Below are 18,980 nucleotides of genomic sequence, written 5' to 3'. Positions count from 1 at the left end.
TCTTCAAAGGGCATTCTTCCCACCAAATTCACCTCTCTCCATCCAAATATTCAATACAATTAAACAAACATTCAGTAAGTGTTCTCTGTGGGCAAGGTACTGGGTATTTATCATGAACACAAACCCTTCAGGGTCAGTTACGTGATCATCTAAATTGTGATGTAGTTACATTTCAAAATTTTTTTCTTGCTAGCAATATTGTAGGTAACCTAAATATGAAATTTTCTTTGGGATTATCAAATAAGAGGCTAACAAATTCCACATAAAATGGTCGGCTTCCATCTTCAGCATTTATGATATTCTTCAATAAGAGAAGGCAGTAGGGTTTCATGACCAGATTCCCAGCCCAAGGACTTAATCACAGATCCAGCACTTACTATATTCTTGGATAAATCACATGTTTGAACCTCACTTTCTCTTCTCTGTAAAATAGGGATCTACTACTTTGACTACAACTGCTGTCACCTCTCACCTGCCCTCCCTACCTTACAGAGGTAGAGGGAGGGAATTAAGTGAGTCTCATTGTCTGTACGCCATTACTAGTTTAGCTGGTAGACTAGAAAAGAGAAAGGTGTAAGTAACCGAACAATTTCATATTCTGTAAAGAAAGAAATGTCTCTTTGAATGACTGATATCAAATCAGAGATTTGATATCCAAATTTGTACCAAGCAAATTGTCAGAAAAGTATTCAGAAGTACATAATAAACTCCAATATTTAGGTTCATGACTATAACTCTAACATTAAAAACAGTCTGAAAAAGGCAAAAGAGGTTAAAATTCATATCACCTTACCATTCCTAAGTTCCAATTTGATATTTAATGTGCTTTATTAACTCACAAAGAGTGAAAACACACAGACGTCCTGAAGAACATGTTCTGACACTGTAACATGATTTTCTCCAGGAGTCTTTAAAAAACATCTTTAGTAATGTCCAATATAATAGTGTTTAAAGATAATCATGATAGAAATTTACTCCTCAAATAAAGTTGACTCACTTTCCTAAAGTTCTGGTTTATTTTTTCAAAACTTTGGTATATTCTGTTCTTATGCCCTTGAACCCTAAAAATATTTTAGTTTAGATTTAATTTCGATTTCAATTCAACAAACATTGATTGCGTGCCTACTAGGCACTCGATTAGAGAAATAGCATGTCAGTCCCACATACTTACATCGTCTATGTCGGTGCCAAGCAGAGACCGAGAGCTTAAGTCCAGACCTTGAAGCTGGAGTCGCGCTACTTCGAGCTCAAGTGTAAGGTGTTCCGTGTGTTTCTTTTCTGCCGCCAACTTGGACTCCATCTCTGCTGTCACACTTGTCAGCTTCTGCTGCCACTGTTCATTTTCTGACAAATACTGCTTCCTGAGACAGTCAAGCTCTTCCCTTGAAGAACTTAGTAACCGTTCGAGTTCTTCGATTTCCTTATTTTTCGTAATCCCTTGACTTTCAATTTTCTCTTCTAGCTTCTTGAAGGACTGCAGGTACATCTGAGAGACGGTCCCAAGTTCTTCAACGCTCCTCACCGGGGCAGAGGGGATTTCTTTCTCAGTCAGATTCTCCTCCTCCAGACTACTGCAAGAGACCTTCTCTACACTGGACTGGTTTGCCAAAACAGTCCTGTCTAAATTATTCAAAAGGGATGTTTCTCCCATATGCTCTAAAAGATCTTTGTAAAAAGAGGATTCTATTGCATTACCTGGGCTGTCAGTCACACCAGAGAGTGACAAGGACAGAAAATGCTTCTCCCCGGGTCCTGGCATCACCTCCTTTACCAAGTCACCTTGAGAGTTTCTCAGACTCATGGACAAGACTGAATTTTCAGCCTTTAACGTGTCAATGTAGGACTGTAGCTCTGACATCTTAGAGCTCATCTGGCAGTGCTGATCGTGTAAAATTTTGTGTTCACTCTGTAAAGATGAGAATTTCTCCTGTAATTCAGCAAAGTGCATGCGAACTTCTTTGTTTGACACTGTCAAGTGCTCATAGGAATTACTGTCATCCAAAGGATTTAAGGACACAGACGTCTGCTCATCTTGCTGTTCACCAAATTCACTTTCTGGCGTTTCTTTCACGAACTCACCTTGGAGAAGTCCATTTTCGTCATTTAATATTTTAACCTCATTTACTAGTTTCCCTACCTCTTCTGCCATTTTGCTAGTTGCTGTGACACATTCTGATCTTGAGTCGTTCAGCTCAGATATGAGTTCAAGCTTTTCCACCTGCAATGCCTCACACATCTTCTCTAACTCGTCCAGCTTGTTCATTGCCGTCTGTAGAGAGCACTGCAGGTGGGCATTGTCCTGCTGACTTGTTGACAACTCGTGAAGCACTGAAATGTATTTTTCCTCTGGATCTATTTCAAAGTTTCCAAGGCCACTGATATCTTGTGACTGAGTGCCTTGTTGCACATCTCCAGTTTCTAATTCTCCTCCAGTTTGTAATTCGTGCTGTAGGTACTCCTCCTTCTCACTCTCCTGAAGTTTTAATTCCATGTTTCTCACTTTAGTTTCTACTTGTGCCAGTTGCGCATTATAACTGTCTAGAGAAGCATCTTTAACTTCAAGGTCCATCGGAAGTTGAACGTAATGTGTATTTATCTTCCTCTCTGCTACTTTCACAGAGTCTTGAATTGGTTCCAATTCTAGATGCTGATGCTCATGTTTCGTCTTCATTAATTCCATCAGGTGCTCCTTCTCTTGTAATAAGGCATTAACTTCCTGTTGCATCTTACTTTGTTCTTCCTTTAAAGTCATGATTTCTTGCTTTAAGCTGTCAGCCTCCCTCTTGGAATTGCTTTGGATATCTGTAACCTCAGATCTCAGGGCTTGCTGCATTGTCTCCAACTCTAGTATTAAACTCTGGTTTCTTTCTTCAGCTAATGCTAATTGTGATACAAATGCTTGGTGTTCCCTTGCAAATGTTTCCTTTAGCTGTCCCAATTCATTTTTTCTATCTTCACAAACACTCGTGCATTCATTCAGCAAGCATTCTAATTTAGAGTTCTTTTCCTGCTCTGCTTTATATTTTTCACTAAGATCCCGAAATGCATTTCCTGTTTCTTCGCATCTTTGGAGCAAAGTAAGTCTTTCTTGTTTGTACTGGTCAGATAACTCTGAAATGCTTTTGTCTCTTTCATCTATACAGTTTGAAAAACTCTCAGTTTTCTGCAGCAAGTTCATCTTCTCTTGGGTTAAGGTTGCATTAATTTCCTTGAGAGTCCCATTCTCTTGGGTCAGCTCTTCAATGTCCTTTTTATCAAGAGAAATGATGGAACTCATTTCCTTTTTCTCCAAGCTCAGAGTTTCAGACAAAAGTTGTAGCTCCTTTAGAGATTCCTGAAGTAAATGGTTGCTCTTTTTTAATTCTTGAATCTCTGCCTGCTCAGTTTCTAACTTTTCATTCAAAAGTTGCAACTCTCTTTCCTTGCTCTCCAAGGCAGCTAAAGTTTCAACAACAACATTCTGATGAACAGAAGTGTCTTCTTGTAACTTACTAATTCGTTGACTTGTTTCAGCCACAAAACTTTGATGCATCTGTTCTGCTTTCATGAGATTTTCTTCAATTTCTCCTTTGATTTGCACCAATTCTTCACACTGCTTTTGCAGATCTGAGTTCATCTGCTTTTGAGACTCTAATGAAAATTCAAGAGAAACGACTCTGTTTTGTAACATGGATGAGCTTTTAGGACTTTGGTCTGTTTCTAAATGGCATTCGCTCCTTTCTGAAGGCACGCTTTCTTGTTCTTCAAATATATTTGCAAAGGAATTATTCGCTGCGGACTGCTGTTCAAATGCCAAAAGACTTCTCTGATGAGACTCATTTGTCACCGCAGAGGAATCTCTAGATTTTAGCAGATCCCTGAGGCTCTCAGATTCAGCATGCAAGTCTTGGTAACGCTGGTTTTTGTCCATTATTTCACTTGACAGTGACTGAAGCTTATCTTCTAGATCTTCAACTTGCCTGGTAAGCTGAGAAATTTTCAAACACATATTTTCTATTTCCTTCTCATGTTTCTGATCTGAGAACTCGGCTTTCTGTTGTAGTTCTCCATAAGCTTGCTTCTGTGTCTCTGCCTCTGCAGTCTTGCTGTCTATCACATTGTGAAGGTTCCTGATCTCGACATTTAGATTTTCTCTTTCCATCTCCAATGTTCTTACCCTCTCATTGTATTCATGACTTTTTATTTGTTGTGTCTTAAGACAGGTTTCCAAGTGATTAATTTTACTCTGCAAGCTTTCCTTTTCTGATTCCATCTGATTTAAAAGTTGTTCATTTTCACTTTTCCAGAGAGAAAACAGAGTTTTCTCTTCTTTCAATTCTTCATATTCTTTCTTCTTTAATTCCAAAGCACTCAATAAAGCTTCGGACTCTCTCTCTGTTTGGCTTAACTTTTCATTCAGTTGTTCAATGTGATGTTCCCTTTTCTTCAAAAGGTCTTGAGAACAATCTCGCTGCTTTTCCAGATCAGCCAGGGCAAGCTTCAGTTTCTCTAAAGTCAAGGAATTCTCTTGCTGATTTATTTTTTCTTGAAGATCTCTTAACATGGTTTCCTGAGAAGTATTCTTAGCTATTAAAAAAGATATTTTTTTAAGTTGTCATGATTTTAATAAATATTTATTCTACAAGAATTCTAAACTCTCAAAAAAAAAACCCAAACAAACTAACAGCTTCTCAAGTCCTGTACAAACTGGCATTACTGCCTGCATACCTCCTTGAAAACAGATCGCCTGATAATTATCTTAGCTTATATAAAGACAATGGAAAATGGTCCTTTTCAGGATGGCAGTACATTTGTTTATCTCCTTTCTCAGCAGCTTAAGAAAGTGTTGTTGTATAAAATACCAAGGGATTATTTTCCTAAGCACATGAAACTTTCTTTTATTCTTTTTCCTTGTATGTGTTTATGTATATGCATATTTTTGCCCTTTGGAAATACTTATTCAAGGAGAGAAAAGTGTGACAAGAGCAGCACTAAAATGGAAATATCTCAGGAATACTATGGAGTATTCCAGATTTCTCAGAAAAGTAAATAACGTCTTCACCATTTTAGCCAAAAAATCCATAGGATCAGGCATAAGTACTAGAGTATGAAGTGTTACAGGGAATTATACTCAATATTTTGTAATAACTTATAAGGGGAAAAAATCTGAAAAAGGATATATGTGTGTGTGTGTGTGTGTGTGTGTGTGTGTGTGTGTGTGTGTGTGTGTGTATAAAACACAGTCATTGGGCTTCCCTGGTGGCGCAATGGTTGAGAGTCTGCCTGCGGATGCAGGGGACGCGGGTTTGTGCCCCAGTCCGGGAAGATCCCACATGCCACGGAGCAGCTGGGCCCGTGAGCCATGGCCGCTGAGCTTGCGTGTCTGGAGCCTGTGCTCCACAACGGGAGAGGCCACAACAGTGAGGCCCGCGTACAGCAAAACAAACAAACAAACAAACAAAAAAAACACAGTCACTGTGCTGTACACCTGAAACTGACATGTAAATCAACTATACTTCAACTAATATATATATATATATCTTAATAGTATATGGTGCTATATATTAGTAACTCTCGAGGCCTACGTGTGAGTATCACTGGGAAGCAATATCCCCCCACATCCCGGCCCCTCACAGTGAGGGTGGTGCCTGTGAAGATGAGAATCATCAGGAAGATGTCACAAACTCCATTACCACCTGTCCTCTGCCTAAAAACTCCCCTCTGCCCACTGGCCCCTGCTAGTTGAGAATAACCACACTGCTTTCATTCAACAATGATGGGAAGGCTTCCCAAGTATGTTGAGGAAGAATAAAAGCTGTGAATCTCAATAGTAGATGAAAAAGGTAGCATGTATTATAAACTCAGATGTAACTAGAAATCATTCCCATTTTTAGCCCCCTAATCTCAGTCTACATACTGAGAGTGGAAGGCTGGTGGAGATAGCGCCACAGGGGATATCAGTCCACTTCGCGTGTGAGGACCTCAAACAATGATACTGGTGACCAACACTGAAAAACGCCCTAACCCTTTCTTTTCCTATAGTTTTCTTTAAAAAAAGCTGAAGATTGACATTTCTACCTCCTGCCATGGAAAAATTGAAAGCTGTCTTAGGGAGACTGGAATTTAAAAAAGAAAACAGTCACAGAGAAGTGTGACACCCATTCCGCAAGTCAGGTTAAAAGAAAGAAATCCAAGATGTGCAAATACCTCAGGGGAGAACATAAATGTAAAGAAAGACTCATTCACATTTACATATACATAAATGTGAAATGAACAGTGGATTCATTTGGTGTATACAGCATCATTCTATGGCTATACAGAGAATAAGGAAATAAAATCATTCAGTCAAGTAAGCCATCCCAAAACAATGGTCACTAAGGGCTGGGAAAACATGCATTTAACATAGGATTTTCCATTATAAGGGAAATGGTGATGGGTGAGAAGATGCGCCGTCTGGATGTAACTAACAAACACACTTGAGACACAAAATAGCACTGAGGCGAGAGACAGCCCCAACAATTTACTTTTGTGTGGAAAATATTTACCCTTCTGGTTTCAAAGTGCTGAAAACCAGGCATCTGGGGACTCAGTGTGTTCCAATAAAAAAAAAAAAAAAGTCCAACTATCACTCTGGAAACGAAAAAGTGGAAAAGCAAAAACTTTTTCCACATCAACTGCAGACATCTCTCTGGGAGAAGATATGGAAAAATTCAAAGAAGCTTCTAATGATATCCATCCTCCCTCATGGGAACATCAGCCTAGAGAAAGAACTCAAAAACGCTACATTTACTCACCCCTCATTTCTTCCGCAAAGTTCTGGCTCTGACTCAAACGCTGCTTGGCCTTCTTCAGTTCTTCCTCCAGGTGGCAAACTTCTCTGGCCCTTTGCTCAGACTGACTCTTAAGGAGGCTGTTTTCCCTCTTCATTTCCTAAAGCACAGGTTTAGTTAGTTATCACCCAAGCAGATGCTCAAGCAACTTAGGACTTCTGCCTTGGTGAGGGTCCCTAATGGGACTGTGTGTGTATCTCACTAGGGGAGGAATCACACTTTCCCTTTGAGCAATGAAGTTACATAGTTTTACTTCAATAAAATGATTTTATAAATAGAAGTCAAAAGCACAGAATCCAAAATGGATGATAATCTTTTTACTTCGAGAAATATATTTTTTGAACTTTCTGGATGTCCCTATGGTTGTGAAAGTGTTCGTTCGTAAGGAAAAGCCTATTTACAAGCTCCCCCAAAACACAAATGCTCCAAGTCCCCATCACACCTGAATGATCAAATATATCTTTGTGGGCTTCCCTGGTGGCGCAGTGGTTGAGAGTCCGCCTGCCGATGCAGGGGACGCGGGTTCATGCCCCGGTCCGAGAGGATCCCACATGCCGCGGAGCGGCTGGGCCCGTGAGCCGTGGCCGCTGAGCCTGCGCGTCCGGAGCCTGTGCTCCGCAGCAGGAGAGGCCACAACAGTGAGGCCCGCGTACCGCAAAAAACAAACAAACAAAAAAAAACAAAAAAGGTATATATATATATATATATATATATATATATATATATATATACATATATATACACACACACATATATATTTGCAAAGTTCTGAGGTGCTAACGAACCAAAAAATTCACGTGACAAATTTTGATGTTTCGTTATAAAACCATCTTAAGGTTCACTATTATGGGAATGTCTTTATGAGTAAAATTACCTTTAATAAATGTTCATTAAGAAAGTCTGCAATGTAAAGACGTTGGAATGGGCATTATGAAAGATGCAGCTACAAATTAAGAGAGTCTCTGCCCCCAGGACCAGGTACCCGCCAGTGGGGGACGATGTAATACTAATCACTTAATACACACCAAGATGCACTACATCCTCAAGAGAGATGAAGTGTCCTATGGGAAATCAGAGGGCTGGAGCATGGAAGAATTAATTCTAGGTGGAGGAATCTGAGATTTCACAGTGAAAAAAGGTCCTTTGGGTACCTGATTAAATGAAGGACCCATGCATCGATGTGCCATAGGGTAGCAGAGACACATATGCAGCCCCATACTATTTTCTAGGGAGATCTGTCTATTTTTCTGAGTCTTAAAATGAAGCAATATTTTCATGCTGAATAAAAATGCTTCTTATTAACCACATGACTTGCATAATAAATATTATAAATCCTCTATCCATATTCCTCAACCTGCTGTTCAACCTTCAGTGACATTACTGATAAGCTGATAAGTATTTCAACCTATATTATATGCCACCCTCTGGACCACTGGGAATTGGCATGTATCATTACAAACTGACAGAATCAAGCAACTCCCATCCTTGGTGGTGGTGGTGGGGGGGGGGATTCATAAGCCTGACTTTAAAACACACACACACACACACACTTAAAAAATATCCCTCTGAAAAGCTGAAAAGTAGGGGAAATTTTTTAATCTTAAAGAAACAATTAAGACCCATCCTCCAAAACCCTACTGCACTGTTGGAAAACAGATGGCCCCGGCAATTCAGTGCTGGAAGCCTGCCTTCAATTATCAGTCTGGTTACTACCAGCAGATGGGTACCAACGTAGCAAAGCCAAATTCAAGAAGAGGGAGAATCTGGCTGGTAGAAAGTACTTGAAAACTTACTGGCAGCTGCTGTGCTCATGTATATATGTTCATTTCATCATCAAAATAAGACAGAGTCCGTTGTAGTTATATTTCTGTCTCCTTTGTCCTGATCCTACCTCCCTTCCATGAGCTCAACTGACAAGCTATCAAATTAAGAGATCAACCAGAACTAAAAGCCCGCTCCAACTCATCTCAAGACTGACGTTCATACCAGTCATTGTGAAATTCTGCAAAGAATGATCACTGAAGTGCAATGATGTTACTGACTTAAACTAGCATCATTCAACTAGAGAATCTATAATCGCTTGTTTGCTCTTCAGGCTCCAAAATAATCACCACTCAAATGAGATCACAGATGTGAAAGGAAAAATACCTTAACGTACTTTAACAAGGGTAATGGAGCATTATCAGTAGTGTTTCTTCCTAAAATTTAACAGCAGCTAGACGTGTGTGATCAAGCTAAGATCAGCTAAATGAGCTCAACATAAGAGAGTAACTAGAATGCAACCATCTGAGTTGACTTAGCATTTTTATTTTGCAACTTATATTTACTACCCTAAAAAAAAATCATCAAATCAAATGGCACGTACATCTAGAGGCGTGACAAGAAAGCTGACAAGACACTGTATGCAAAGCTGGGTGCATCCCAGTAGGAGGAAGGAAGGTGAAAAGGAGGAGAAGAGGTGGGGAGGGACCCCAGGAGGGAGGGTGCAACTTATGTTTATGTGTCTGTTCGTCTCTATCCATGTCTGTGTATAACTGGAGACATTTAAATGAATACTAAGCTCAATGAAAAGATTAACAAGTCTTTGTCTATTCTGGCAGTAGTTCCATAAATACTTGTTTCAAATGAAGAAATGTTCAGCCAATCCTGGGACCCAGCAGGCTTATCATGCTATGGCTATGGCCAACCCAAGAATTTTAAAAAGCCAGAATTTAGAAAATGAACATCTGAAAATGGAGCTGTAGGCTGCCACCCATCAGCAATTCATTTTCTGCACAGCTTACAGCCACTTAGGACTTGACTGGGTGGCTCATTGCCAACGATGCGTTAAGCATACAAGGATATATTCTCCTAGGCAGCTCTTGCAACCTCACATGATTTGCAGAGTTGGGCACTAGTCTGGAAAAACACAACAAAAAACCCTATAACCACAAGCCAGCCTTAGAGCTTAGTGAGCAATTCCAGCCAGATCAACTTTGGTTTAGGAGCAACCAGGGAAGCATCATTTCCTAGGACCAGACAAAACAAATTTCAGTTACTGTGTGGCATTTCATGATCCCATCCATGAATGAAGCTTAATACGTCCCCTGCTGGGCGAAGTCTATACGGTGAACCAGGGATGGATGCAAAGGATGTGTTTTTCCCCTTCCACCTCATCATTCTTGCCTGCCAGACCAGGCCCCTTACCGGACCCTGTTGTAATACAGGTCCCCACGCTCGGGAAGGTCCCCAAGCAAGTGTTCCCTCATTTTGGCTGTCAAACGATGGTATATGATTGCCTAACCCCAATGCTATGGGGTTGGCACTGGATGCTGGATGAGCAGCTTATCTAAACCTTCCATTCACTTTGATACTAAATGCTAACTTTACCCTTGATTGGGCCATTAAATCACATTTCCACTACTGATAATTTCTCACTGTGAGCAGCATATTAGTTTGCTAAACATGGACAAGGAAAATTTCAGTACAACTGTCTCATTTTTTTGGCATCCAAAACCTATAAGCGTGCTAAACTTGTTTGTACTTATAATTAGATACAGAAAGATACCCAGCACGATAAGACTAGAATGGGCTGCAATTTTATATGTGAAAAATCTCAAATGCCCTTTCCTTTGCCCATCCTTTCTGTGCCTATGGGTGAGAGCAAACAGTGGTAGCATCAAAAAGTTACAACAGTTGTGAAGACCAAAGAGCCCTTATGTGCTTGCCGGGCACGGATCTAAACATTTGACACACAATATTTACGTTAATCATTAATGCAGCTCTGGAGGGTTAGTATTAGTCCCCATATGCAGATGAGGGAAGTCAGACTCAGAAATGGTAATCACTGTCCCCAGGTCACACAGCAGGGAGGTGGCAGAAAAGTGATGCAATTTCAGATCTCGCTCACTTTAAAGTCACCAAAATTGTACCTCCAAGTTATACCACCAGTCTAACTGGGTAAATTGCTTTTCTGATTCCAATCCCAATTCAAACTGCAAGAGCCAGCGAAACCCTTTGAATTCTTGATATCATCGTCAAAAGAAGGCACACACACAAAAACGTAAGTTAAAGACAAATACTAAATGAATTCCCTGGCCCTGAGCTACACACCTCCAATGACTGCCCTCACTGGACACAGAAATCAATGAAATATTAAGTGCAACATGACGGGCATTTAGCTAGAGTTCATGGTGGACAGCTCCACAGCTGACAAACCAGGCCCTGCAGGGATGCATGAGTCTTCAGAAACACCTGCAAGAAATGTCCAGCCCACTATGGAGCCTTCGCCAAGCAAACCGTTTGCAAAGTGTTTGGACCCTCTTAACCAGTTGATCGATTTTACAAAATGTTTCCACCAGGCAGCCAGTGGAGTCGCGGGAGAGTTCCTGGCTGAAAGGGAAGCTCACAGAGGGAGGAGTTCAGTGCCAGTCTGCCTGTGGAAATGTTAGCAGAAGCATCTGTTGGTTGGTCCCCACTGGCCAAACGGCGAACATTTGTTTTGCTGAAACAAACGCTTTCATTTAAAAACGTTTGCTGATGAAACCATCATCTGATATGAAGTTTTCTTCCACTCGGGTTTCTGGGGCCGTGGCCTCCTCTCTCCAGCAGTATTACCCCTCTGAGGCTATAGCTGCTTTAACAACCTCTTCTTTGCTACTGACAGACGTTCTGATTTTATAACCATAATACACTCCTTGAAGCTGAGGGGATAAATATATTTAGACTTGCCTCACCTGGATAAATCACTGTTCTTTACAGAGAACTTAAAAAACAAACAAAAAAAAAAACCGTACAATCTAAAAAGTAATTGCAAAATAGTTAAAAGATTAGTGAAAACAAATTCTTTCCTGTGACATTTGCTGGAAAAGAAACCCCTAATGTTCTGCGGTGCTTTTTCATAAAACTACAATGTAGATTTATGACTCTATTCATATTGTTTCAGTCTATTAACTGTCCCTAAATGGTTCTTAATTAAGCCCTTTAAAATAAACTCCAAGCAACTAAATATATTCAGAGAGAAGCAAATTAAAGTAAGTACGGGGACCTCCCTGTTGGCGCAGTGGTTGAGAATCCGCCTGCCAATGCAGGGGACACGGGTTCGAGCCCTGGTCCGGGAAGATCCCACATGCTGCGGAACAACTAAGCCCATGTGCCACAACTCCTGAGCCTGCACTCTGGGGCCCACGAGCCACAACTACTGAGCCCGTGTGCCACAACTACCAAAGCCCGTGTGCCTAGAGCCCATGCTCCACAACAAGAGAAGCCACCACAATGAGAAGCCCGAGCAACGCGACGAAGAGTAGCCCCCGCTTGCCACAACTAGAGAAGGCCCGTATGCAGCAACAAAGACCCAACACAGCCAAAAATAAATAAATAAATAAAGTTAAGTACAGATAAAATCCTATTGGTAGAAGCAACATCAGGGTACGCCCTGTACTCCGTGCCATTGGGAAACCTCACCCACAATTTTGTATCGTTACCATGACTCTCCAGAGACACCGTCATGGGAATTTTCTGGTGATCAAGTGGTTAAGACTCCGTGCTTCCACTGCAGGAGGCACGGGTTCGATCCCTGGTGGGGGAAGTAAGATCCCATATACCATGCAGCATGGTCAAAAAAAAACAACAAAAAAACCCAGCAAAGACACCATCACCCATGCCTGCACACACTCAACATGAAAGTTAATGTTGACTGCTGAAGCCAGAGTAATACAATTTACAATTACTTGAGGTTTTTATAACAATATTAAATCTAGAAACTCTTTATCTGTAAAAAATTTTATATTTAAGTCTATCACTTTGCACAAGGTTTTTAATATTTGATGATGCAAAAGCCAACCCTTGGAAAAGGGATTTAAATTATACCTCCCATCACCAGTTTTGTTTCTTTCCATTTAGAAAATCCCTTGCTTTCTTCCATCCTTCCACCTCACAGGTGGTCTAAAACAATCTTAAGAAAAAACAAAAGAGTTGTACATGGTCTTAATATAAGTCATGCTTTCCTATAATTGCTAGATGTATATTAGTAAGTTATATCAGAATAGAAAGTGAAAAAAAAAACCCACATGTTCTATGTCATAGATTTTATACAAAACACTGTAATATATACTTCTGGCAAATTAAAAACTAAAATGTAGCTATAATAAACTACTAGAAAATGGTATAGAAATTCTTTAACCCTCCCACTTCCTCCTGTACAGAAGTTGACAAATACTCTTCTCTACCCCTCACTTACCTCACTGCTTCTCCTCAGCTCATTTTCCTTGGTCTGACTCGCCTGTAAGGTCTGTTCAGTTCTACTGAACTTTTCCTTAAACTCTTCCAATTTTTTTTCCAGCTGGTGCTTTACAGATGTGACCTACAAGTAGAAAACAAAGCAAAGCTTCCTTTTTCTTTACTTTTTAAATAACTATGTATTCTTAAAGAATAAAAAGGTCATGGAATATAATAATTGATATCATCTATTTTGGTTGAGACCCACTATACATAACAGCTTAATAAGGCCCTAGAAGTTGAACTTCAAATACCGTCATGTCAACCTGTGACATTACTTGGCAGCAGCATATGTTGATGAAAAAGGCTGGGTTTGAGGAGGAAGCCACAAGGAAAACAATTAACCACAAAAAAATAAAACAACTAAATAGTAATAAACTAATTTTAAAAAATGAGATAAGAAATAACAAAAATTGAGAAAACAAACTGGGAGAACACATTTGCAATAAATACAACAGAATAAAAACGATATTTCCAAAATACAACACATAAAGCATATCTATGATTCAATATACAAAGAGGCAAGCCCATTTAAAAAAAGAGCAAAGGACAGAAACAGAAATGTTATACAAAAGATACAAATGGCAAATCACCTTCTGAAAGAAATAACCTCAATGGTAATCAAGAAAGTGTGAATTGGGAATTCCCTGGCAGTCCAGCAGTTAGGACTCTGTGCTTTCACTGCTGAGGGCCCATGTTCAATCCCTGGTTGGGGAACTAAAATCCCACAAGCCTCAGGGCGCGGCCAAAAAAAAAAAAAAAAAGAAAAGAATGAATGACCACATTGCTTCTTCTGACAGTATAAAGCTCTGGATATCTAGTGCTTCCACATTGCAGATAGAGCAGGAAACTAAACAGACGAGATCCTGTCCTCGTGGAAAGATCTGAGTGATGGAAGGAAGATAATATCTTTCTTAATTAATTAATTTATTTATTTTAGGCTGCATTGGGTCTTCGTTGCTGCGTGCAGGCTTTCTTTTTAGTTGCGGTGAGTGGGGGCTACTCTTCGTCGCAGTGCGTGGGCTTCTCATTGCGGTGGCTTCTCTTGTTGCAGAGCACGGGCTCTAGGCGCACGGGCTTCAGTAGTTGTAGCATGCGGACTCAGTAGTTGTGGCTCGCGGGCTCTAGAGCGCAGGCTCAGCAGTTGTGGCACACGGGCTTAGTTGCTCCACAGCATGTGAGATCTTCCCTGGACCAGGGTTCGAACCCGTGTCCCCTGTATTGGCAGGCGGATTCTTAACCACTGCACCACCAGGGAAGCCCCAGAAGATAATATTTAAATAAACAAATAACTCTATTATATGTCAGGTGATAGACCACATGGAGAAAAATAAAGCAAGGTAAAGAAACAGAAAGTACCTGAGGGCAAGGGTCTATGTAGTGACCACGGGAAGATGTCATTCATAATGTGACACTGGAGCAGCAAGGCTTCAGATAGTGAAGGCTCACACCCTACAGATCTGTCTGGGGACAGAGCACCCCCAAGAGCAAAGCCCAAAGCTGCCACTTGCTGGGTGTGTCCCCCCATGGCAAGGAGGCCATGTGGACAGGTAAGCAAGGGGAGAGTGGGAGATGGGGTGAGCGGGTAAGGTGGTGGGAAGGCCACCTCGGCTCCTGCATACATTTGGAGCGACCCGACTCTTACTCTGAGAAATGGGGAGTAACTGCAGACTTCTGAGCAGAGGAGTGACATGATCTGACCAATACTTGAAAAGACTCCCTCTGGCTGCTGATTGAAAACACACTGAGGAGGAAGGGTGGAAGCAGGGAGACCAGTTAGGATGCTGGTACAGAAACCCAGGTGAGAGATGATGTGTCTTAGACCACATATAGAGCTGGAGATGGTGAAAGCAGTCAGATCCAGTATAAAACATAAAGACAGAGAAATCAGGTTTATTCTTAGCAGGGAGGTATGGGGCACATGAAAGGTTTCTGGGGTAGCCAACAAGATTCTATCCTCTGACATATATAATGGTCACAAGAGAGGCATGCCTTATAGTTATTTATTGTTGTACGTTTGTTCTATATAGATTTTGTGTTCTAACACACGAAAAAGTTTATACTATTCATATAATACACACATATACTCATGCATGCAAATATACATATGCACAGATATACACAAATACACATGCACACACACACGTGTGTGTGTGTGTGTGTGTGAATAAATAAAGGTAGAGCCAGCAGAGTTTTAATGGATTACTTTGAGGTGTTGAGAGGAAAAGAGGTGAAGATGACACTGAGGTTTTAGACTGAGAGATGTGAAGAATGGAATTGCTATTTACTGGGACAAGGAAGACTAAGCAAAGAACAAGTCTTAAAAAAGTTGGAGTTCCATTAATAACATGTTTCAAGTGTGAGACGCCTATTACATGTGTGACTGGAAATATGAGATGCACACCCACAAGTCTGAAATTCAGACCAGACATCCAGGCTGGAGATATAAACATGGGTGTCATCATCACATGGATGACACAGAAAGCCATAAAAGCAGATGAGATCATTTGTGCAGGGAGTGTTAAATAAGTAAATTATAATTTTCAGTGCTTTGACTATTTGGAAGCATAAATACTTGGGATAGCTCCCAGATGGTGGCATGACCAAGAACCACTGGAATATCAGAGACGCCCACAGACCTTCAGATCTGAGATCCTCACTTACTGCCCTCCTTCTCTAAACAAGAAAACCCAGACCCAGAAAGGTTCAGTTTGCTCTCCACTTTGATATGTAAGGAAAGTGAGGATAGAGCTTTTTTTTTCTTTCTTTAAAGGTATCGTATGTCCGCTGTGGTATAGAAATGACATGTATTAAAAAGGGGGTGGGGAGGTTAAGGAGGAGGGAGAAATCAGTTAGCACCCTACTTTATCCAGTTCAGCCTGGAGGATGTTGTGCATGTTCTTGGCTTGCTGTAGCTCCTGGGTGAGCTTGGCTTTCATCTGAGTGAACTCTTGGTCCAGGGTTTGGAAGGAACGCTGTTGACGGGAGAGCTCCTAAAAAGCAAAAGACAAATGCATCAAACTGATGCTGGTTAACAAGGGAGATCCTAGGGCGAGACCCATTCTTCCCCCAGGCAATGCTTTTCTGTAAGAGCAGAAGATTATGGGAGCCGGTCTGCGACTACCTGATGATTGATATAGGCAGCCTTAGCACGGGTCCCGGGCATCAGATCCGGGTCTCTGAGCGGAAGAGGAAGGAGTCCGCCAGGAGAACACATGGAAACTGGCGTGTTCCCGCCTCATCCCCGACTTAAATGAATCACCTTTGTTCTGAAGTATCCAGGGGCAAAAGAGTAGAGCCGAGCTGTAGCCGGTCACAACTCGGCTAAGAAATCAACACACTCAAAAATGGAGTTTAAAATGTCAAATAGCTTATGCCACTGACCATTGAGAATGACAGGAAGGAAATGCCACCAATTAACTTGGATAATCACACAGGGACACCAGGTTAACATTTCCAGTCACTCTCATTGAAAGACTATAGACCCATTTCAAGGCTAACTCACCTGAAACTGATACCAAGCCTTATGCAAGGGCATCTTCAGCCCTAATTTGTCTGCCAACTTCATTCCCCTCCCCATCAATTACCTTCCTAATGTATTTGCCAACTCACAGCCTTTAAAAACACCTGGTGAATGTAATACAATTTCCTTTGCAACACAGAGTGTTTGAAATAAGAAATGCAATCCTTTCCTACTTGGTGTCAAATTTCAAACAAATCAGAAAATGTGGATAAAAAAGAACATTCTAAGTCCCTTCTCCAGTCAAAAACTAAAAGATGGAAAAGTGTGAAGGAAAATATAGTGCCTTTTCCGCACAAAGCATTTCCCCTCTAGTGGAACATCCCAAATAATGACAGACACTCCTCTTCAAATGATCAAACTAGGAAATGCCGACAAGAGCCTTCTGGACAAACTCCTCATGAATCCATGTACCTTACCTCTTGGAACTCTTTTTCTTTTTCCTTGATTTTCTGTTCCAGAGAACATCTGGCACTCTCTGCATTTTGACGCTGACAACTCAAATCTTCAGTCAATTTTTTCAGTTTTTGCTCCAAAGCAATACACTAACAACAAATTAAGACACTCAGTACAAAACAAAATTATTCTTGGAAAGAAGCAAACATTTTGAATTTTAGAAAAATTAGTCCCATGATCTGGTTCAAGTTTAACATAGTGTTTTGACATTTTTATTTCATAAAAAGTTGGGTTTAAAACAATTAGTCAAGTACCAAAACCATTACAATTATTTTAGCACACATAAAATTTATATTTGGGAAATATTAGCAAGGATGTAAAGCATTAGACCATTTAAATAAATACTTCATAACTTGTGCCATGAAAAAAGAAATCAGCATGTCTGAATAATGATTCACCTAATGTTTTTTTGTTTTTGCTTTTTTTTTAAGAAGATGTTGGGGGTAGGAGTTTATTAATTTATTTATTTTTGCTGTGTTGGGTCTTCGTTTCTGTGCAAGGGCTTTCTCTGGTTGTGACAAGTGGGGGCCACTTTTCATGGCGGTGCACGGGCCTCTCACTATCGCGGCCTGTCTTGCTGCGGAGCACAGGCTCCAGACGCGCAGGCTCAGTACTTGTGGCTCACGGGCCTAGGTGCTCCGCGGCATGTGGCATCCTCCCAGACCAGGGCTCGAACCCGTGTCCCCTGCATTAGCAGGCAGATTCTCAACCACTGCGCCACCAGGGAAGCCCTCACCTAATGTTTTGTTGCACGGGAATGAGAGGTTAAAATGCAGTGATGTTGGGCTTCCCTGGTGGCGCAGTGGTTGAGTCTGCCTGCTGATACAGGGGACACGGGTTCGTGCCCCGGTCCGGGAGAATCCCGCACGCCGCGGAGCAGCTGCGCCCGTGAGCCATGGCCGCTGAGCCTGCGCGTCCGGAGCCTGTTGCTCCGCAACGGGAGAGGCCACAACAGTGAGAGGCCCGGGTACCGCAAAAAAAAAAAGCAGTGATGTTGACCTGCGTAATTTAGAGGCTATAAAATAACCAGAGGGTACCCATTATCCTCATATGATAGTGTTTTTCAAGGACAACAGATTTTGTGGGAAACTTAAATATTAATATGCATCTTTCCACAATGCTCCCACTATGCCATTTTAAATGTCTGGAGGTTCACAGCACTCCAAAGAATATCACAACGGGTTTTAGCCAAGCTGCCAAAGGCAACATGAAGAACATGCATTTGCCTTTTTACATAGCTAGTTATCTTTTTTTTTTAATTGAAGTATAGTTGATTTACAATGTTGTGTTAGTTTCAGGTGTACAGCAAAGTGATTCGGTTACACACACATACACATATGTTCTTTTTCAGATTCTTTTTCATTATAGGTTATTACAAGATATTGAATATAGTTCCCTGTGCCTTACAGTAGGTCCTTACTGTTTACCTATTTTATATATAGTAGTGTATATCTGTTAATCCCAATGTATCCCTCCTCCCACTCTCCCCTTTATAACCATAAATTTGTTTTGTATGTCTGTGAGTCTGTTTCTGTTTTGTAAGCAGGTTCATTTGTATCATTTTTTAGATTCCACATATAAGTGATATCAGGTGATATTTGTCTTTCACTGTCTGACTTACTTCACTTAGTATGATAAGCTCTAGGTCCATCTATGTGGCTGCAAATGGCATTATTTCATTCTTTTTTATGCATAGCCAGTTATCTCTAAAATAATTTTTAAAACATGAACTACATCAAAATTTAGGATGCTCTTCTAAAATTAAATCTTCAAGTGTTAAAACCCATTCCTCTGATGCTTCCCTGTGGTGTTCAAATCCTTGAACTGCCCTACAAAGCAACTCTAACTTCCCAGGAAAGAATAAGAACAACTCACATTAGTGGGGGAGAATTCCTGTTCCAAAAGAAATGTGCCCCAATTTGGCAAATCTCTCCACTAAT

The 18,980-nt window shown here is 40.9% G+C and overlaps 1 protein-coding gene across 2 annotated transcripts in view; it reads right to left on the bottom strand.

Moving 5' to 3' along the window:
* The window catches only part of CENPF (centromere protein F), a 59,552-nt gene that overhangs the window by 19,452 nt on the left and 21,120 nt on the right, over positions 1-18,980 (bottom strand). For both annotated transcript variants that reach the window (XM_089909729.1, XM_022593387.2), the window contains exons 8-12: positions 17,004-17,129; positions 15,929-16,057; positions 13,027-13,149; positions 6,774-6,909; positions 1,172-4,566 (exon numbers count right to left, since the gene is read on the bottom strand). In XM_089909729.1, the coding sequence (XP_089765855.1) occupies positions 1,172-4,566; positions 6,774-6,909; positions 13,027-13,149; positions 15,929-16,057; positions 17,004-17,129 (3,909 nt within the window). The remainder of the gene's footprint in view (positions 1-1,171; positions 4,567-6,773; positions 6,910-13,026; positions 13,150-15,928; positions 16,058-17,003; positions 17,130-18,980) is intronic.

Source organism: Delphinapterus leucas, chromosome 1 (assembly GCF_059928025.1).
Source record: "Delphinapterus leucas isolate spDelLeu-1000000601 "Yukka" chromosome 1, BTC_Dleu_Yukka2, whole genome shotgun sequence".
In the NCBI taxonomy this organism is placed as follows: Eukaryota; Metazoa; Chordata; class Mammalia; order Artiodactyla; family Monodontidae; genus Delphinapterus; species Delphinapterus leucas.
Note: the sequence above shows the minus strand (reverse complement) of the source record. Positions and strands in the feature narration are given on the sequence as shown.